This window comes from Thalia democratica, chromosome 2 (genome assembly GCF_965202585.1).
Source record: "Thalia democratica chromosome 2, ktThaDemo2.hap1.1, whole genome shotgun sequence".
NCBI classification, from domain to species: Eukaryota; Metazoa; Chordata; class Thaliacea; order Salpida; family Salpidae; genus Thalia; species Thalia democratica.
Genome location: NC_139166.1, coordinates 54,002,752 through 54,025,378, shown reverse-complemented (window position 1 = coordinate 54,025,378; position 22,627 = coordinate 54,002,752). Strand labels below are relative to the sequence as shown.

The 22,627-nt window shown below is 27.1% G+C and overlaps 1 protein-coding gene across 1 annotated transcript; it reads right to left on the bottom strand.

The window, feature by feature from the left end:
* Positions 1 to 722: 722 nt before the first annotated feature.
* LOC145829468 (guanine nucleotide-binding protein subunit alpha-12-like) lies at positions 723 to 21,015 on the bottom strand. Its single transcript, XM_082937271.1, has 8 exons — positions 20,843 to 21,015; positions 20,418 to 20,564; positions 19,625 to 19,828; positions 16,375 to 16,425; positions 11,477 to 11,608; positions 9,020 to 9,124; positions 6,442 to 6,635; positions 723 to 2,857 (listed from the first exon to the last, which is right to left on the bottom strand). Exons 1-8 carry the CDS (start codon positions 20,972 to 20,974, stop codon positions 2,713 to 2,715), a joined length of 1,110 nt encoding a protein of 369 aa, XP_082793397.1. The 5' UTR covers positions 20,975 to 21,015; the 3' UTR covers positions 723 to 2,712.
* Positions 21,016 to 22,627: the final 1,612 nt, after the last annotated feature.

The following is a 22,627-nucleotide window of genomic DNA, read 5'->3' as shown; positions in this document are numbered from 1 at the left end:
TTTTTAATCAAATAACATGATACGGGTTCACAGAAAAAACATTAGTCTTTAGAAAAAAGTTTTTAGTGAGAAAGTATTAAGACTGTAAAATTTTGTTAGTATATTCGTATTTAATTAAGTACCGAAATATTAAAAATAACTTAATTTTTTTACCCTTCTCTTTATTAACCAGCTTTTAATTTTTTATTTAGTTGTTAATAAGATGTAACTGGCTTATAGTAAATTCTTATTTTTCATTAGTTAATAGATCAAAGTCAGTTTTAATCAAACCTAGGTGCTGAAAATTAAAATGTAGTTGAACTTGTAAACTAAAAGCAACCTCAACTTAACTTTGTGAACTCTGTATATATCAAACATAAAAAAACATTACCTTTAGTATATACATACCAGCTTAAAATAACTATAGTTTTAAAACATCAGCTATTTGTTTTATTGATAAGCTTAAAAGATTATACTAAAAGATGTAATGCATCATTAGTAAACATTGCATCAATAAAGAAAAAGTTTTAAACTTAGTTAATTATAACTTTTTTATAAAGGTTTTATTTTGTTTGAGAGTTTATTATTGAAAACAAAATTATAAACTATGATGGCAAAGAACAGTTAAAGATTTAAACGCAGAAAATATTTTTTTGAATTTATTTCCAAAGTTTGCTAAAATTATTTGTATGTAAGATATACCAAGTATCCAAAAAACTATCTAAAAAATAATACTTTACTGTAAACAATTACCAATATTAGTTTGCTTTTTTTTATTTTGTCACACAAATATTACATAAATATTTAATCATAACTATTAAAAAAAATAGTTTGTGAGAAAAAAATTGAACTTCGTTAAAAAACAACTTTAAACTAAAAAGGCTTTTAGTAACATACAAGAAACTTGATACAACTTTAATGTAACCATTAAATAAATACTGACAAGTAAACAAATTTTATGATAATAATTTAACAGCAAATAGTATAAGTAAAACTTATTTATTAGAAAAAAACGGAAAGAATTGTTAAAATCCAAGGTAAGTTGTTACGAAATCAGGATGTATGTGGTTTTATTAAAGAAATACTTTAGAAATATTTTTGTTAATATCTAAGCTCTACTAGACCACTGCATAAAAAACAGCAAACTAGGTTATTAGTACATCGGAGTTATTAATTAAAGTATCCTGATATTTGTCTTAATTTGTATCAGTATATAAATAAATGCCAAAAGAAAACAGCAGCATTAAAAGATAGCATAAAATAAAATTTGATAAGAAAAAAAAACGCTGATTGTACATAAAATACCATCTCAAAAGTAACATTTAATTATAAAAAACTTTGATAACAATACACTTTTTTCTACTATTGCTTCCATGACACAAAAGTTGTACATTGAAACAAAACTAAACTGACCAAAGAAAGAACAAGGAACGCTTCGTATTTGTCGTTTGCTTCTTTATAGGTAGGACAACATAAGGTAAGCGTGATACAACTATGTACTTAAGTCTTAAGAACTAGCATTTATTCTGTATCAAATGTGTTTTGAAACAAAACTTCTGTAGTTGAGATTTGTTTTGACTTCAAAGCACAGTGGTAAACTAAAAGCTTCAAAGAAATTAAGAAAGTTCGGAGAAATTAAAAAAAAAAAAACGTAAAACACTCGAAAGTAGATAGTCTGTCGAAAAATGCAGAAAAATTTATAAACATTTATAACGTTGAATACTCGGTAAGTAAAAACAGGATTGCCACTTCACGGAGCAAAGAAAAAAAAAACACAACAGCCGGAATCACCAAAAAAGAAGTCTGAAATATTTGAGTGTTTAAAAGAAGCTTGAGTCACCCGGAGTTTTTGGTTTAAAAAATTAGTGTCATGAGCTAGTATTAAAAATCAAATTCCAAGTGCAGTAGTAAAAACCTGTTTGTTAAGCTTAAACGTTTATTACAAACAAATAACTAAAACACGTAAAACAATTCATAAAAGAAGATTAACTCAAGGCCATCTAAAGTAAAACCAGTTCAAAATTAACAAAAAATCAAAATAATTAAATGTTATTTAACAATTTCTAAATATTGAACTGGCCCGAGTCGTTATGGCGTTCCTATGGTTTCAAGCTGGCCCAAATGAGTGGCAACCCTGCAACAACTATTAAAAAAAAGAAAAGGAAGCAACATTGTTCAGTTCAAATACTACTAGTTCAACGTGGTGCTGTTCATTGAAAAGGCTCTTTGTTCAAATTGTCAGCACTGGTGATTTTCAAATAGTCATGATTCGAAACGAGCAGAAAGAGTTGGTCGTAAAAGAGGAGATTGATAAATAAAAATTATTTAGGCTTTGCTTGTTTTTTAAAATAACGTGATTGGTCGAAATCGAACGAAACTGCAGCAGTTCCAAAAAATCTTTGCAACTTTCCGTTGGTACCCGTTAAAGTTCGATTTATGATTAAAACATTGAAAAAAGGCTTAAAACGGTGTAGAAGGCTTTAAAGAATGTGTTCAAACTACTTATAATTGAAATTAAAATTAAAATAATTCTTTTCTTATACTAATCTTAATCAAAACTAAATAATTCTTGATTGTCAAAAAATTTAACGTTTTCTTGATTACGATAAAACTTGGGTCCGTTTCAACCGCGAAAAAAATGGTAAAAAAAATCTCCACTCATAGTGCCAATTTTTTCTTCAGAACATAAACCGGAGCGTCACTATGACGTCACAACTGATGTACGACGTCACATCAGTTGAGCATGAGGTTCTGGAGGTTGTCGTGGAGTATCGAGTCCTTGACGTCGTCGAACACCCTTCTGATGTTGTTGGTGTCGATGGCGGTGGTGAAGTGGTGGAAGAACGGCTTGCTGTTGTTACGCTTCAGCGCCTCGAACCTGTGACAAAATGGCTCATGTTAATTTTTGCTCCGCCATTGGCGATAGAGAGTTTTTTGTTTTAAGAACGTATTTGATTATTGGGTCGTTAGCTTTGTATTGAAGTATAACTTGTTGATTTTAGACTTCTTAGATACTAATTAGAGTAAAATATTATCTATTATTATTGTAATAATCACATAAACATATTATTAACAAATATATAAAGTAGCACAACATTCATATAAAGCAATCATTATGAATCAGGGAAACTCAAGAACGACTCTGAAACGTAAACGCTCAAACAGGGTTGCCAAATGTTTTTTCGCAAATTTATTCAGTTTTTAGAAACTTCCTCAAGTTTTTGAAAGTACACATTTTTGGGGCTATTTTTAGTTTAAAGTTAGTTTAAGGTAAAAAACTGTGTTAAATAGTATAATAACATTGAACAGATATCGTTAAGCTTCTTTAAATGTGTTCTTTAATTAATTTTTTTTTGATGATGACAAAAATTTTTAATCTATATAAAAGATTTTTTATGTCAAATCAAAATTTTACTACTGAACTTGATAAAATTGTTAAAAAATTTAGGTTTTTCCAGGTTTTGTGGAAACCCTGCTCAAAGAATTTAGCTGAAAACAGCTTTTGTTCCTCAAACAAGTGAATTTATTTAATTTGAAAAAAGCAAAACTTGTTTTTAAATAACTATTTTGTATTACTAAGTGCTTCTAAAAAATAAACTTAATAAACTTATCGTCATATACCGTGTTTTTACAAACGATAATCATAAGCGTTCTGAAATTGATGTTGATAAAAAAAGTACGTTTAAACCTACTACTTCTATTATAAAAAACTAATTTCTTTAAAACTTGCACTATACGAAAATAAGATGTCTTGATATACTTTTAGTTTAAAATATTGGTAGACTAAATAAATTAGTGAATTCACCATGATTGATTTATACTTAAATTACTTAATTATTACATTCATTTCCTAAACTTGGTTTATTCTTGTTTAATTTAGCTTTCATATTTTTGTGTATATGTTTTTACATGATTGTTAAATAGTATTTTATCTTTTTGTTTCAAGAACCTTTTTTCTACCACTGAACGGTGTATGTAAAAAAACTATTGTAATAAAAGTGCTTTATAAAAAACTTTTACACGAATATACAATAATCAATATGTACAAAAAAAGCAAAAATTTTAGCCAACATTCTATTAAGAAAGCATACACACATGTGTTTACTTAGAGAGTATGTAAAAAAAAAGAAGTTATGTAAAAGTAAACATGGAGACTAAAAGATTGAAATAAATCTTTCGCAGGTAATTAAACGCGGATGAAAAACACCTGTGAGCGTTTAAAGAGCTGAAAAGTCGAAACGTCAAAATAAAACCGAGATTTCAGCCGAATTTCAGTCGGTAATTAAAGCGGAGACAATATTGGAAGCCAGACATTAGAAGTTGCCATAAGACGTAATTAAGCTTTGAGCATAGAATAATTTCATAGCGGTTCCACCGATAATTGACTGAATAAACAGTTTGAAGGTTAAAAATAGAAACTTTTATACTGGAAATTTTTATTGGGAAGAAATAAATTCGTATGATATACTTCATGATGTAAATGTAAAAATTCTAATAGTAGAAAACACGGATGTTATTTCGGGACGAACCCCATATGTTGCTTTTTAGTACCTAATGTGTTTTAAGTATGCAAGTAACTAATATAAATTGTATTTTTTTTAGTGGAAAATTTATTTAATATTTATAGTATATATTAAGTTCAACGAAATTATTCTTATTGAAAATTGACAGTAGTACTAATTTTAAAAAGTATTTTACTTTTTGTAATAAATCAACAGCTAAATTTAATTAAAAACGGTATTTTTTTGTTCTTTTACGACTTTGATTAATAAACATTATTATAATTATTGATTTTGAAAGAATATTACAGTGTTATTTATTTTAAAAACAGTACATACTAAACTCGACAAAAAAATTTCAACTGAATTCTATTTCCGCCGCGAAACTTTATTTTTCGAGCATAAACTGTACACAGCAAAAAACAGGCTGCCAGCGTTTAATTGGAATTGTGGCCAATTAACATATTTCGGAATAAAAGTATCTTTTTGCGCATCTCTTGATTTGACACCAGATCAAGTTTTAATGCGCTTCCGAGGTTCCACATTAGCTGATTAATTAAAAGGTCAAACAAAAGAAGAAAAAAACCGTGTAGTCTAATTTCTTCAAGTTATTTTTAAATTTTATGACTGGGATTTGTTCTTAGAACTATTAAACTTAAGTAGTAGGTGGCTTTGTCATCAAAAAAGGAAACCAAGACTTAAAAATGCATAAACAAACTGTACTTACAACTTTCTAAAAACACTAAAAACAAAACTTAAATTTTTAATGGAAAACAAAACTTAAATAGGCTAGCTTTTAAAACTTATTCTAAATATTTATCACAATACGTTTATTTATGGTATTTAAACTTTACGTATAGTCAGTTAACCATAAGTACTTGCATATAAATGGATCAATTTAAAACCAATCACAAGCATGTCAAAAATCATAAAGTCCAATTTAATTTTGTTGGTGGTCTGAATTTATAATTAAATCTGTTCAAGCAACTGAAGTTAAGCATTAAGAGGCAAAGTTATGGTAAATGCTGACACGGTGGTCTCATCAACAGATACTGTACTTACAATTAACCAATCAAAGTATTTTCTAACATTTGTGAGTTTGCAATTTTACACGGTGTTTGTTTTTTATGCAAACTATGTTGGTATGCAGTAAAGTAAAACATATGTTTCGTCTACATAAAAACATTTTTAATTTGAAAAAGTTGTATTTGAAAAAAATTAAGATTGATTAATTGCTGATTAGTTATGTTTAAGAGAGAAATGTTTAGTTGAACATATGGAAAAAAATAAAAACAAAAATAATTATAACAAAATTTCAGAAATTTAAAAATACTAAGAAAAACTGAGTTGCGTAAATTGATCTTTAATACGCTTGCCTTGGATTTTTTCGATAATTACGCTTAAAAAATCAGTTATCAACTAAATCCTAAATTAAAGAAATACATTTTGTTGTTGGTTTTATATAAAAGAAGTTTTGTAGAATGTATAACTATATATACATATATCAATTTAATTATTAAACTTATTCTAATTATTATATAAAACACATATTTTTCTAGTTTTTACTGATTTGAAAAATAATATAACATAAAGGAAACTTATATGAACATCATTTTTAAACTTTAATATTCATGGAAAGTATGACTAAATAAATAAATATCAAAAGTCAAAATTGCTAAACATGAAATATAATTAATGATATACCATATAAGCATTAAAAATCATTTACTGTAGTTTTATACCAAATGGTAATAACATTTTTCTGCTTATACAACAAACTAATCTATAAAACTTTTTTTATTTCAGGTTTTTTAGTAATTTTGTTCAAAATTCCAGGTTTTCAAGGATTTTTTTTTCTCAAACTCCAGGTTTTTCCAGGTGTTTTTATTGCTTAAATTGTCAAATTCAAGGTTTTTCTAGGAATCCGTGTTTTTTGGCAACTCTGCTTATCAATTAAACTAACTTGTGCACGAGGAATCTTTTTACGTCGTTTAAGTTCAAGCTGTCTCCCTCGAATTCCTCAAAGTAATCCCCTATTTTCACTTTGCTCCTCAAGACCTTCTCCTCCAGTAGATCCGTCTTGTTGAGGAAGAGGATTATGGAGATGTCCACAAAGTACATAGAGTTGACAATCACGTCGAATATGTCCAAGGACTCCTAAAAAAATCATTTTATCAATTACAATTTTTTTTTTGTCTGAAAAACTGCGTTTTTTGTTTTTTTTAATACGTTTCTGAGAAAAATTATAATATATTATACATACAAAAAAGAGTCTATAAAAATATTGGAGTATTTTATTAATATATTGATAAAGTTACAGTAGGCATTTCATTAAACTTATTTATTTGATTTTGATGTAATTTAAATAAATTAAACACAAGTTGATTAAATATCACGTTTTGAATAAACAAAGGTTTGAAATTAGCTTGAAACTTGAATATTTTGTTTATAACTACAGTGAGCTTTTATCAAGATATCTCAAGAACTTTATCTCAAGTTGCTAAGAAATTGTAAAAAATAAGAATAAAAGAAATTATAAACCTGATTTTATAGCTATTATTTTGGTCAATTAAATATTTGACCAACTAAACTGTTTAAAAGATGTATTCAAACTAACTACCCATGACTGTTTTTAAGCACTTGAAAAGCTCAAAACCAATATAAATATCTTATCAGAAAAATATTTAAAACGTTCAAAAGACCATGAAATAAATTAATCACTTGTTTTTTTAATTTTTTGACGACAACAAAAAATTAATCGCTCGGCAAAAACTTACTATCGTTTTCAATTTTTACTTAAATAATTTCTATAGAAAATATCTTTGTATGCTTTTTTTCAACTTTTTCAACAAAAATAAAAAAGTCTAACTCTCTCATACAAGTCAACCTATGTATTTTAAATAAGTTTGTCCCTTTAAGCGGAGTAACAACTTAAAAAAGAAACAGAAAAAAAAGTGATAAAGCTTTAAAAAATAAGTAAATATACTATACTGTATAGAAAACCAAACAAATCTTAATTGTTTGTAAAATAAAAACAAAACCATTAAAGTCATTATTAGAAAGTTATAAGGTTGTTATTTAGCTATTTAATTTTATTCTATAACTACATTCATAAGCCATAATAAAGTAAACTTAATAGAATTTAATTATTATGGCCGCTGGCTGTTTTGTTACTAAAATTAAAAAAAAAAAAATACCTTGTATTTGCTCTATAAAATATCTTATTTTAAATTACTACTTTTTTCGTATGATATCGGATAGTTTTACACGTATAAATGTTTAAACAACAATGTTATGTAAAACAATTTGGAATATCATAACCTTATTTCACACATATTATAAGATAAATACAACGAAAACTAATTGATTTTACAAAAATTATGGACGACTTAATATAAGTTATGAAGTCTATTTATATAGTGGTAACCATGCAATTTAAATCGTTGTTTTTTATTTTAAAATAATTTTGAAAAGTAGAAAAAAGTGAGTTATTAGTCAAGTTTTAGAATAAATATTTTGTTTGCAAAAAATACAAAAGTCAATATTTGATAATCATCTCAAGTAAATAAAGTTAAATTCAAGACTAAATATATATTCACTTGTTATTGATGTTGACTTTCTGAAAGCATATAAATTTGTTTTGATGAGGTAATGTATAACTGTTAATAACAATCTAGAGCTTAAAATTAAAATTGTAAAAATTATTAACATAACAATTTAATCAACAAGTACTTTAATTGGAGAGAAAACTGTTAAATTAAGTACTCAAACTTTCTGAAATTTGCCTTTGCTCGAATTGCTACTTAGCTACAAACTGACATCAGAAAAACTAATCCTTTTTGTAATTAAAACTCACTTTGAATGCCTCGAAAGTGCACAGAAAAGGCAGTTGAAAGACAGATATGAATTATATCAGCTCGCATTGGCACACACAGACCGAGTTTAAATTACTTTCCGAGAAGCAAAGCGTTTCCAGTCAATCACACATTGATTGAATTCAATTTGCTCTGAAAAAAGTTCCCACAAGTCTTTCGAGGCATTAAGGCATAAAAACCCGAATTCTTGTGCAACTGCTGGCCTCTCAACGCAAAGTATGCCATGAATTCGCATTAAAATTCCAGCTCTTGCTGTTGTTTATGCCTTTGCTTTTAATTTCCATTCTTCGCCTCGAAAGTTAGGTAATGCGGTTTAATTAGAGAGGAAGATGAAGGCACAGTGGATCCGCTTGCTCAGATTTTTCAAAGTCAAAAAATAAACTGTTTTCAATAAACTTTTACTGCGTGTTTTCGATGGTTTTCGACCTTTCTAATTTAACTTTTTTAAGTTTTTCAGGATGTATAACTCATTTACAAAGTAACTTTTATGAACTTGTTTATAAAACAACTTTACTAAATAAAAAATCATATTCCTGAGATCCTTAGTTACAATAAATTTCTGAAAATCAAAACAAACATCTATGTAGACATTAAAACTACATTTAAACACATAACGGTTTTTATATCTAACATACAAACTTAATTTGTTCAAACTTAAAAACCAACCCTGAGCCTGTTGGTCCTCCTGTCTTCCATCAGAACCTGATCGAATTCCGACGATGACGCGAGGAACATGATGGAAGTGACGTCATTGAAGCACATGTGCCATTTCTACAAGTTATTTGTTGTGTCATTACTAAAAACATTCAGAACCATAAAAATTTATGTTATTGTGTGCCATTGCTATTGAAATATTTGTTGCTTCATTAAAAAGCTTTTTAATGTTATTAAAAAAATTTCATAGTTATAAAAGTATTTGCTATTATGTATGTGCGCCATACCTGTGGAAACTTGTCATTAAAACTTTTCATACTTATTAAAACTGTGTAAAATTTCTTCAAATATTTGTTATTAAATGTTTAAAAAATTTATAATTATAAAATACTTATTATCATGTACGTGTGTGAGTTTTTTGCAAAACTAAAAAGGCTTGAATAAACGCCTTTATTAAAAGATACTTGGAAAGTTAAAGACACTTATATTTTCTGCGGTGAAAATATTTGTTTTTATCAAAAATTAATAAAAATTTTCACGCGGTTTTGTTGATCAAGGTTGGCTGTTTGCAAATGTTGATAATTGAGTTGGTAAAATTTGCATTTAATACTTATTTGGTTTTATTAAAACACAGTATCCAAAGGTTTTTTGAAATTATTTTCTTAGTTTTCTGAATTTCTTCCAGGTTAAAAAAAAAGTGTTTTTAACCATTGTTATAGCTATTTAAAATATAAAATTAAGCTTAAGGTAAAAAACTGTTTTAGTTAGTATAACAACATTGAAAATATATTGTAATGCTACTTTAAATGTATTTTTTAATAAAATAAAAATAATAACAACAAATAAATATGACAGATATGTTGTGTCTAACCGAAATTTTAATACTTTAAATGTAAATTTTTTTCTTTAATTCAAGGTTTCTCCAGGTTTTTTAGTGATTTTTGTTCAAAATCTCAGATTTTTTCAAAATTTCTCAATTTCCATGTTTTTTAGCATATATTGTCAAATTCCAGGATTTCAGTTCTTTTGTCAACCCTGTACTATAGCTTGTTTTATTTTACAGAATTAAAGATCTGATTGATGTAAACTAATGAAATATTTAAGTCGCTTATAAATTGAAACTTATAATAGAACAATTTTTCAAAAAGGAAAAAATGAGCTGTTGATCTGTTGATAAAAAATAAATTTCAAACCTTTCAAACTGCATTCAGTGTAGTATATTGGGCTAAAAAAAACGATAAAAAGTTTTATTTTACACCTCACAGCTCAACGATGCAACATTCAGAAGAGAAACCAGTTTCATAAACAATCCCAATCGTTAGCAAATGTGCGGCACGCGTGAACAACTTGAACTAACGGCTAAGCCTTCACATTTACTATTTCGCTTCGAATGACCGGAGACATTGTGGCAAAAAATCCTCACTTATTATATTTACATACAAATTCACTTTTTTTTAACAGTTGGCAGATTAATATCAGCACAAATGTGTAGCAGCGTGAAGGTATTAAGCAGTAATTGATCACCAGGTCAATTTAAACCGACTGAGCAATGATCGATCGGCTCTCGACAGAAAATAAATGCTTTGCAACGAATGAAGTGTGTGGGCAGCCGCTGAAAAGAGTAAAATCAGTTCGCGCTTGAAGCCGAGTGCTTTTACGAAAAATTGCAGACCTTCTCAAGCTAGTTCGCAGAAATTCAATCAAAGGAGCCTTTTGTCTCAAGCGGCCAACGCGAAAAAATTAATCAAAATAAAATTGCAGCGATTTGACAAACGCTACCGAGAAATCGCACCTCTCTCAGAGCATCTGAATGTTAATAAAAACAAACAAAGAGATTGTTACACTAAACAAACAAGCGGTGAGCTGTGCAAACGTCAACAAAGTGAAAACTGCCAATTGAGCAACTGTAGTCGTTTTGATTTACTGCTGCACATGCAAAAATAACTCAAAGTGCAATTAATTCCGATATTTTTCTCAAAATAAACTTATTAGTTTATTTTGAAAAACTCCCGGGCAACTATTAGTTTTGGTTAACCCACTTTGACACTTTTTTTACATTTAGTTTTTTTTTTCATTTGCTTTCTGCAGCCAGATGTTTAAGCCATTAATTTACACCAACAGAGCTAAGTATAAGACAAGAAGAATAAATTTAAGCAAGTTGTCTCTTGATACTAATTTGTTTACTGCGCGGTGACAACTGGGTGAGTCATCTAATTGCACCGAAGCAGTTTAAAGCGAAACATTTTTAAAATTTAACTTTTAAAAAATTAAAAATTGTCTAAAACAAAATCCATACAAGTCATACGTGTTAGGGGACAAAAAAAAAACGGCTTCCCTATACTTCAAACAAAATTGAGAAGATAAATTAAAACCTTATTAAAAAACATACATATTTTGAAGTTATGTTAAATTAAAATAAATATATTACTTTTGACAATCAAAAATATTCAAATCAAAATAATATTTTACCTGCCGCTGGCTGCGCTGTCCGCCGACGTCGAAAAATCTGAAGGGGATTTTTCTGATGTTGACGGTGTACTCGAGCACGCCTCTAGTGGCCTGCCTGGAAAGAAGCACGTCCTGCTGGGTGGGCACGTAATCCTTGAAATTTATTATTTGATAAAAAATGATCAATTAATCGTTGTAAAAAATTAATTGTTAAAATAAACTATTTAAATATATTATGCTAAAGTAAGATATGTTGCATGGACGACACGTAATCCTGGAATATAATTTCAAAAAATTAAATTAAGTGTATTTGCATATAATTAATATATTGTAAAAACATGATTGCCAAACGTTTTTGAAAATTTCTTCCGATTTTAAAAGTAACAACCTTTGGGTATATTTTTAGCATAAAAATAAGTTTAAGGTGAAAAACTGTCATAATTAGCATAACAACATTGATAAGAATCTGTAAAGCTACTTTAATATATTTTTAATGAAAAAGTTCTTTAATGATTAAAAAAGATATTTATGTGATAGATTTTTTGTGTCAAATCGAAATTAATTACTTTAAATCTAAAAATTGTTTAAAACTCCAGGTTTTGCCAAGCTTTTTAGTTATTTTTGTTCAAAATTCCAGGTTATTTTTTATTTCTCAAATTTCAAGTTTTTCTAGGTTTTTTAGTCTAAATTTGCGAATTCCAGGTTTTCCAAAATTCTAGGTTTTTAGGCAATCCTGTAAAAAATTGAAATAGAAACAAGATTTGTCGATTTAAATTTCCTAATCCTAAACAAAATTAAATATAATTTATATTTTTCTAATAGAAAATAATTTAATTTAGCTGTGCTCATACAGAATATACTGTAAAAAGCTAAAACAGTAATGATTTTTTTTTAATAAAAATGTATTACCAAACTAAATGAACAACTTAAGAAATAAGAAAATAAGAATAAAGAAAATTACTATATATTAGTGATCAAAAAAATTAAAAAATAAATAAAGATAACTGCATTCATATAAATTATATACTGTAGTAATCTGAAATCTAAAACAATATTTATTGTTTTAAAATTTAAATATGAACAAATTAAACTGAGCATTCGTTGTATAATGTGTACCAAAAATATTCTAAAATAGATACATAACAAAAAATATTAGTTTTTATTTATAATTTATCATTATTTTAAATCAAAAGTTCTTTCAATAGTTACAACTTTTATGAAACGTTTTACACGAGCATGTTAAAACTACAACTTCAGGAAGTACTATATTTTAACCGTTGCATACAAAAGTTGTTCAAAACTAATCTTAACTTAGTACATTATACAATTTGTTAAACTATGTTTTTTTCAACAATTTCAACTCAAGTAAAAACAAGCTAATATAAGCTAAACTACATAAAATTATAATAATCTTACTTTTTTTTCAAGTGTAAAGGCAGCAGTCACTTACAGAACTGAACTTGAACAATTCTGTCAGGAATGTGTTTGTTTATGCTAAAAATAGATTGGTAACAGATAGTAATTGAACGTGTCAAGCAGAGAAACTGCTCGAGTGCGTGAATGAATGCGCTAGGAAAGTGATACGTAATACGCATAAATAACTTCAACAATAAAAAAAACATACAAGTTTCTTGTGGCTAGACTGAAAATTCCCAATAAGCTAATCTTAGAATATGCACATTGAATTTATTCGAGGCATATTAGTAAGTTATTGTTTGCTGTATGCCAATTATTGAAATTTTTTATTTTCTCTTCAAAGAAGCCAGATTGTGCAAAACAAACACAAAGTTAAGTAAAATACTAAATATGTGTCTCTTTACATGTTACTAAATGTCTTATGAGGAACTAAAGTAAGAAAAATTTAGAGCATAGTAAATGAAAAATTAAATCATCTTTGGCCAAGTAAACATGTAAAACTTAAAAAACTATTATTTGCTTGCAACATAATCAAAAAAGCAATAACCACTTTTTAATAATTAGCGTGTGACTTAAATACTTTATTTGTTTATTGAAACTAATAACTGTGTGAAATAGGAAACACTTGTTTATTGATTTAAAAACCGATCAAACATTTTTTTGGAACGCAATTCCCACAAAACGCATTCAATTTGACTCGCTTCCAATCTTAAACGATTCTGACGACAGGTTTTCGCGAAAACAAAACGATTTCCTATAAATAGCCGCTTGTCGAGTGCCAATTGGCTTTTCATAACTCACATGTACACAGATACAAACTCAAACCAATACTGCCGTTTGAATTGCGCTTTGATAGGCTATTAAAAATTAAAACAAAGAAAAGTTAATTATTAACAGTAGCAAAGATACCTTGTGTGATATCTGTGTTTGAAACTAAAACAAACAACTTTTACTAAACAGCATACTTGAAAGTTTAGTATTTTTTATTACACAAAATAGCACTTTTGTGAGTTTTAAACGCTTAATACTTTTTTTCAATATGAAACAACAACTTGTACTTGAAAAAAAAAACACAACTATTTTAAAAGTAGTTCATCAGACGTGTAATAATTTTCACAATTCAATTTTGCAATTTTTTTTTCACAATCGATGTTTTGAATTTAAGCAAGTTTACTAATCCGAAATCCTGAATACAAAAAGTTACTTAATTACATATTTCACCAGGAGCTGTTTTATGAATATATCAGCTTTCAACATATCAGAGCCCTTAAAACCAAAGGCAAATCTTTTCAGTACAAAAATATTTCGCACCAAATGAAACTTACAATAACAAAAAGTGCAGCTGGCTTTGAAGCTCAAAACACACACAAACCTATTTGAACTGCAACATTTCATTATAACAATCTTAAGTCTATTGTTAATGTAATGCATTAGAGTAATGAACTTGTAAAAATATCAAACTTTTATAACTAGAAAAAAGTGTTGAGCTGCTTAGCGTAGAATGTAATTGTATTTTAATTTCATTGCACTTGAGTGGTGGATAAACTTTTCAAACTTTTTACTATGTTACAAAATAGACTGTGGCAAGTAGGACTAATAAATAGCATTTTTATTGAAAAATAATTTTTATTTCAAATTTAGAACAAAAAAGCGCGTTTGAATACTGTAAAATTAAAATTCAAACAATATATTTTTACTTTTTACAAAATCCCCAAAAGATCTTCATATTCCAAAAAAGTTCCCACAGAAACACCACGAAACTAGCCACTTTTAAAAACCATGATCTGGCTTATTAAAAGTTTAAAATTAACCGCAAACGCCCAGCTCACTTAAAATACAATTAAGCTCTCCAGAGGTTTCATCACCTCAGGATGGAAAAGCGAAACGAATTACGGATTACCCGACGCGCATCGCCGACCGCTGATTGTGATGTCATGATTGCGATCACGTGCGAGCAACCGTGACGGGGAGAAAGGGGCCGAACTCGAAACTTGGATTAGTGGTCGTGACAACCCAAATGTATTGGGAACAAGCGACCCTGACCTTGCTTGTGCGTCGAAAAAAGCTTTGACGGTTGTGACGTCACAACGAAAGAAAAAACAAAGAGCTCGTTTGTCTTTGCGAGGTCAAGCTCCGATTAGCTTGAAGTTATCAGTTCTCAATTGTATGCCGTCTTAACGACACTGAAAAAATGAGCTGACTTGCCTTGAAAAATTGCCGCTTAACCGGCCGCAAGCTCAAGGTTTCGGGGCATTTAAAGCTCGTTAGCAACTATGAAGGCGTTTTCGATGATAATCGCGTTATTTGATGTAATTTGAAAGGTCGCAACTTATCTCAAACTCTCATCATAAAAAGTACCAGCAAACGCAAGTGTAAGTTGCATTAAACAGCGCTTAAGCTCAACTTCGCAAACGGAACTTCCACAACTTTTGTTTACTGCCTTGCGAAAACCTCCTCGCATTTTTACGAACTTAATGAAAATACGCCGCTCATCGGAAAACAATTACTTCCACGCGTGTCATCGCGTGAAAAGGATTTACCTTGAACGCTCAAACTTGCCCACATCACATGATTTCGAAACCCCAACTGCGCAAATCGCACAACTTCAAATCACTTTCTCTACAAAACATTCATACTTTCAACGGTCAAAAGGCCATCAATCAAAATAAATCAGATTTGCCTCACACGCTATTTCTTAGCATCACCTCTGGCTGCGAAAGGTCACATTCAGTTTCTTGTGAAAACATGTTTTGGCAAGTTAAATTAAAATAACTCTCGGCCAGTAATGAGGTGTCAAAAGCAACTGAATTAACGTGTTCAATTTTTATTTTGCTTGAAAGTATTATTAATTTGAGCGGTCCAACTAAATGAGAAATTTTAAGTAAATTTTAAAAATAATTTTACAACACTTATAAACTCAATTCTAATTTTATTAACACTCTAAAGAGTTTATTTTAAACCTTGTTGTAAAAAACAACATATGTTTTGGAGGTATAAAAAATACCTGTTTAACATTGTTTGTTAATTAAATACGTGGGAGCTATTATTCAAGAGCTGTGTTAAAATTTCACTTAAATTTATAAAAAGAAAAATAATATTAAAGAGTTGAATTTTGAATTTATCTTTTCTATAGAAAAAAACAAAATAAAATCATGAATATTATTCAAAAGAAGCCCGTAGCCCAAATGTATGCAAACTTGTAATTGCCTTAATCAATCACATTGAGGCTCTTAACTTAATTATATTCTCACTGTTCATTAAAACACATTAAGAACGAATCTGGCCAATTTTCACTGTAAAAAAACTTCAAATCGATTACAGCGATAAAACAATTCACTCGTGAAGCGGGTGGAAATGACTAATTTTATTTTCTAAACTTTGAGGTAAGCTCGCGTAAAGCAAAACACAACGGGGAAAATTTACAAAACAAAGAGAATTCGGTTTTAATCTTAAGGACTTAAGAACGGGTAATTGTGTTTGACAACAAATAAAAAAAAACTAACTTGCTTTCCGATGCGATCCAAGTTCTCCAGAAAGTATCTCACTGACTCGCCCTGTTAGAAAAATATTACGTTGCTAACTTTTTTTTCAATCGGAAGACAGTTAAAAGCTGATAATTTTAAAGCTTAAGCATTAATTTCTTTATTGTTGTTGTAGCAGTTAATCTTAGTTAATTGTACATGATGTTCTCATACCTTTATACAGGGTTGCCATAGGCTTTTCAAAATGTTTTCCAGGTTTGCTAAATTTCTTAAAGTTTTTTGAAAATACAATTTTTTGGGTCCACTTTTAGATTAAAAGTAATTTTAAGATATAATACTGTGTTAAATAGTATAACAACATTGGAAAGATACTGTAAAGCTACTTTAAATGTGCTTTTTTATTACTAAAAAATTAATGTTTTTTTTTCTACATGATAGATTTTCCTTTCTAATCGAAATTTAATTACTTAATAATTAAAACTCTTTAAAGTTCCAGGTGTTTTGGCAAGCCTGCACATAAAAAACTGGCAGCACATTAAAACGCCAAACGAAATAAACAAAATTTCATTTGAATGAATACAGTAGTTATGCAACTTATAAAAACTTAAGTGTAACAATATTTTCAAGTAGAGATACATGCAGCAGACGAACAAAACTAATTACTAAATTGGTGCGCGAGTTTTTGTACGCGAACACAAATCAAGAATACATGTTTCGTGTGATGAGTGTTCATTTGAATGAAAGTTCAATTTAGCTGAATTTATTGCATGTAATAACGAAATTTTAGAATTTTATGAATCAAAATAAAATTACTCAATAATTATGTTATAACAAAAACGAGCTTATTGCAAAAAATTTGAAAATTTTGACTTAATAAACAATTACTGATTTTTTTTATTTACTAAATTATACTGGTTATAACAATAATCAAACTAGGTTTTACTGGATTTTATGACTAAAAAACATATTTTATTTATTAACAAATGGAATAAAAAACTTATTAAAAATAATATATGTCTTTTTACTTTAACTTTTAGATTTAGACACATTTTTTTTAACATCTAAAAATTTTAACTTAATTTTTTTTACACAACTTATTGCAGATATAAGCTTTTTATAAAGTCACATGACATACCTACTATGATATTAAGAAAGCAAGTTATAATCAATAAGCTGCTTTGCTTAATTGCATTGCAAATTCTTAAGAAAAGTTTACAAATGCTTTAAGAGGATAAACATAAAAAAGTTTAAATCTAAAAGACAGTGTATAATAACTGCACTATCCAATTTTTTAAACAAAACATAATCTTCTTAGTGTATATACAACGTTTTGATAAATTTATATTGTAACATAAGACTTAAATTAAAAATGTGGTCATTCTTTCAGGATTAGTACAAAAATAAATTTTCAAGTAAGATAACAAGCTGTGTTTATTACAATGTAAAATCTTTAAAGTATACTTTAATTTGATTTTTTTTTTCTAAAGTGTAAACTAGCTTAAAAGCAAGTATTGAAAAGAAAGTATTATTTTTTTGAATAAAGTCGAAATAAAATTAGAATGAAAATATAAAACTATTTTTATTTAAAAACTATCGATAAAATAATAATTAAACAAACAAACTAATAATTTACTCTGGAAGAAAAATAGAAAATTTAATTAAGTATATTATCACAATATATTAAACATGAACTATAAGTTGTAAAAAAAACATATGCTTTAAGTAAAAACAAGTGTTATAAATTACAGTAAGCGTTGTAAGTTTAAAATTAATATGTTAATATGCTTCTATTTTAAGTAACAATCATTATATTTTGGTAATTTGTCTCTAGTATTACTATATGCCCTAGGGTAAATTAAGATAAATCTTACACTACTGTATGAAGTAAATTCAATTTATTATATTTATTATTTTAAAAATAAAAACAAAGAAATGAGGACTATTTATTTTGATTATTTTTTCGGATGATCTAAGTTATGTAAATGTTAAATGAAAAACTTCAATATAAAAAACAAATTAAAAAAATCAAAACTATTCATTAAACTTAATAACTTTACTTTATACTTAAAATGAAAGGTAATTACTGTTTCGGTGGTTAATTCAATTTGATAAAATTTGTTTTAATATTAATTTAATGTTGTAAAAAAATAGTCCGAATTCCGAAATAGCAGTATAAATTTAATTCTATTTTACTAAAGAGTAAATCTAATTGTGATCAAATTTTGGGCACGATAGTTTAGATTTAATAAATCACTTTGTAAATTTCAAATAAATACTTATGTTCAAACTATTTTTGTTTAATATAGACAATAGACAATTGTGATATTTATACAAACAAAAGTATCTAAAAATCAAAATTACCAATTGTAATATACAAAATATATAATCTATAAAAAAAAAATAATGTCATACTTTTTAATGTTTTAAAATAGAGAACAATGTTTCGATTGTAAAATTAATTAAATTTTACTCAAACTTTTACTTAACGTACACTTTTGTGTTATTTAGCATAACAACCTCTTAAAAACATGTGACTAATGGAAGATTAAAAACTATAGTGATGTTATACTATAATGATGTTCAGTAAATAAATTAATCTAATATAAAACCTAAAAGATTTAATACACTACTACAAAGTAATTAAACATATACTTTTCACTAAAAGAAATGCTTCTATGTTATATGTCGAAAAATATTTGTTAAAACCAAACCATAAGAAATAAACTTAGTGAAATTGTTTTCGCAAAAAAGTAGAATGCGAACTCTCATTAAAAGAGGTAAAAAAATATAATCAAATAACTGTGGAAATGTTGACTTTTCCTTACTTTTTTATTTAAACAAACACTGGTCATTACCAACTGCCAATTAAAAATAAATTTATAACTCAAAACAACTGACTGATTGTTAATAAATATTCTGAATGCTAATTATAAATCTAAATTAATTTAAAACAAACACTAACTATTACGACTTTAAGTTCAAATCAAACATTTTAAAATATTGACTTGACCAAGAACAACCACTACTTTAGTACCTACTACCAGTTGAAATCAAACAAATGCATGTTAAACTAAAGCAAGATTGAATTAAAACGAATCAGTTGAAACTATGAAATATTTTAGTTATTTACTATTTATTAAAAGAAAAATTGATAAAAACTGAGAGCTATCAAAGCTTGAACTTTCGAATTCGAACTGTCAACATTTTGAATAGTTGTGAACCCAAATTAAATATATAAACATGAAAAATTATAAAACATCAAACTAATTACCAGCTGAAATTCCCTCCTTCTGTCGTATGCCGTCTGCACCGATTTGTCCTTCCACAGCTCCACGATGGAGGGCAGGTACTGCAGGAAGGTGGGAGGGTCCAACTGGGTCGACCTGCCCTGGAAGGACATGACGTGGTTGCTGGCTTCCTGCCTGTCTGGGTCCTCCCACGGGATGCCAAGCTTGTCCCTCGCGTCAACAAGGACCTGTTTGGGAGAAAAAAATTGTTGTTTTGGTGATTAATTCAATTTAATAAACAAAAAAAAAATATTTAATTTTGTAAAAAAATAATCTAAATTCAAAACTACTAATATGGATTTAATATTATAAACTTTGTTGTAAAAAATTGGTAAGGTTGTATTTGCACATTGAGGTTTTTCAAGTTTTTATCTTCCACAGGTAATTAAAAAACAATTTATTTGAAAACTAAAATTTTCTTAACAAAATCTTTTATAATTTTTTATGCAAGAACAATCCATAAAAATGCAATAAAAAGAGTCGTGATTAAATAAATAAAAATTTGAGTGTAAATTTTAGACAGTAAAAGTTTTAAATATTAAAGGTTGAAACAATAATAATAATAGTAATAATAATAATAATAATAACAACAATATGGTTATTATCTATATAAGTTTTTAGGATCAAAACAATAAAAATACTTTTCTTAGTTAACAAATGGAAAAAACATTTAATTTCAAAAAAAAATCAAGCATATTATAAAAAACCTAATCAATAAGTTAATTTTATGTTTTTTTGGACAATATTAAGGGAACGCATATATTTATTCAAACTAACTTTTACGCCTTTTACAATGTTGGAGTAGACGGTAGGCCGATATTTCACGTAATCCTCATTGCTGAAGCCGACTCCATGAAGTATCCTCATCTGCTTCAGAAATGTTGACTTTCCACTTTCACCGGCGCCAAGCAGAAGCAGCTTCACCTGTTTCAAATTGAGTTGTTAAGTTGAACTGGCAGGTAAAACAGTTAAAAAAATATAAAAATACTGACTTGGCAGTTCAGATTACTAAGAAGCTAAATAGAATTAACTACTGACTTCCCAACGTTTGTTATTTTAAAATAAAAAAATTAGTATAAAACGTTTTACTAACAAATATAAGTGATTAACTTTGCTATGGTAAATTAAACTGAATGATTCAAGTAAAACTTAGGTGTTTATCAGTAATATTTTTTTGTAAAAATTTAAAACCAAGAAGTCACCTGTCTTTTAAATAACTTTTTGTGCTTGTTGATACTTTCTTCAATTTCCTTGTTTCTCTTAGCAGCGGGGTCTTCCATGCATGCTGGTCTGCAGGGACTCACGCAAGCTTTGAAACATTTCTGGCCCATCATATAAATTGTTGAGTGTTTGGTAACTATTATTTACAAAAACCTTGAACTGTATTTTTAAAGTCTGAGTTCATGTTAACTCTTATATAATTTTGCATTTATAAGGTAAACATAAAATCAAACACTAAATTTTGATTTATGAAAGAGCAAGATTTAAATGAGCTTTAAAAATATAAAACTATTTATAGATTAGATTGTTTAAAAAACACAGCTCATAAAATTAAGTATATACTATTTATGAAAAAATTAAGAAATATATATAAACAAAAAAATGTTTGATGAAAATTTTCAAAAAACCACTATTAAAATATAATTTGATGAAAATTATTTTTAAAATACTTTATACAACAGCATATAATCATAATATATTTTATAGTTTAAGAAACTAGTCTTGACAATTAAAAGTTTTAATGACATTTTTAATAAGAAAATGGTTTAAAAATTACAGATTTTTATTGATAGTATAAAAAGAACAATTAATGATACTATATGCACTTTATATCAAGATAAGTTTTAAATTCAAGACCAGAAAAGCATATTTGTCAAATAAGTCATTTTTTAATTTTTAAAATATTCAAATCAGTTTGTAACTTATTTTAAAAGATTTACCCTGGGATTTTAAAAGTAATATTACTAAGTAAAATATACATATATATTAATAAAAGTTTGATAACAAAAGTAGAGTATATCAAGGATCAACTAAATTAAAAAGAGGTATGTTAGTATATATTTTTTTAAGTTCTAAATTAATCAGTTAAGATGATCAAATATTTACATCAATACAGTATTTCAAAATTGTTTTCACATAAAAAATAAGAGTTTATAAAATTATTGCTATGGTAATTGATTCATCAAAAAAACATAATTAAAATATTTTTATAGCTACAATTAAAAAAAATTCAAAGCTAACACGAGTTTTTTATTTTATAAACTTTTACAAAATGTATTTCTAACTCAGAAAAAGAAATTTGTTTTACTTAACATATTTTCTGCTATCAAAGTATTAAAATTAAAATTTTTTCTTCTAAGATTTAGTACACTTTAATGTTTGATCAAACTTTATAGTTTTATCAGAATGTTGTATTTTGATAGCTTTATTCTTACATGTAATTTTTAGAAACACAATCTGTTTGATATAAAAATTTACAAAATTCTAAACTTCAACCATATAATTCAATTACAATCATCTAATTAAGATGTTTTTCAGCTATAAATACTAATAGGATATATATTAAACAAACAAATAAATTATTATGCCATTTATCTAAACAAAGTTCATTATAATATATATGTATAATATAAATATATACTTTTGATTAAATAGTTACCCTGTTCAAGTCACTTTAAGGTAGTTTGTAAATTGTAATAAAATTGTTGATTTGAACTTGGCTACTTTTTATTTAATATACCATTTAGTTTTTTTAAATATGTTAATAAAATAACTTAACAATTTTCAAATTACCTACTAGATAAAAAAGGAGGAGTTTTTCATCAATAAAACTATTCTTACTTCCTTAAAAATATTCGAGAAAATTGGAGGAAGTAGGAAATGACTACTGATAAATAAAACAAAATAAAAAACTTTAATTACATATTTATGATATTGAAAAAACTATAAGTTGTATATGTTACTTCATAGATAATACTTAAAAAAAA

Bases quoted from the DNA above. Each gene is read 5' to 3' on its own strand.
- LOC145829468 (XM_082937271.1), bottom strand. From the start codon at position 20,974: ATGATGGGCCAGAAATGTTTCAAAGCTTGCGTGAGTCCCTGCAGACCA. The intron at 9,125-11,476 runs GTAAAATATTAT...AATAACTTGTAG, and splicing joins GACAGCGCAGCCAGCGGCAG to AAATGGCACATGTGCTTCAA. The intron at 6,636-9,019 runs GTTGGTTTTTAA...TGATTTTTTTAG, and splicing joins GGAGGACCAACAGGCTCAGG to GAGTCCTTGGACATATTCGA.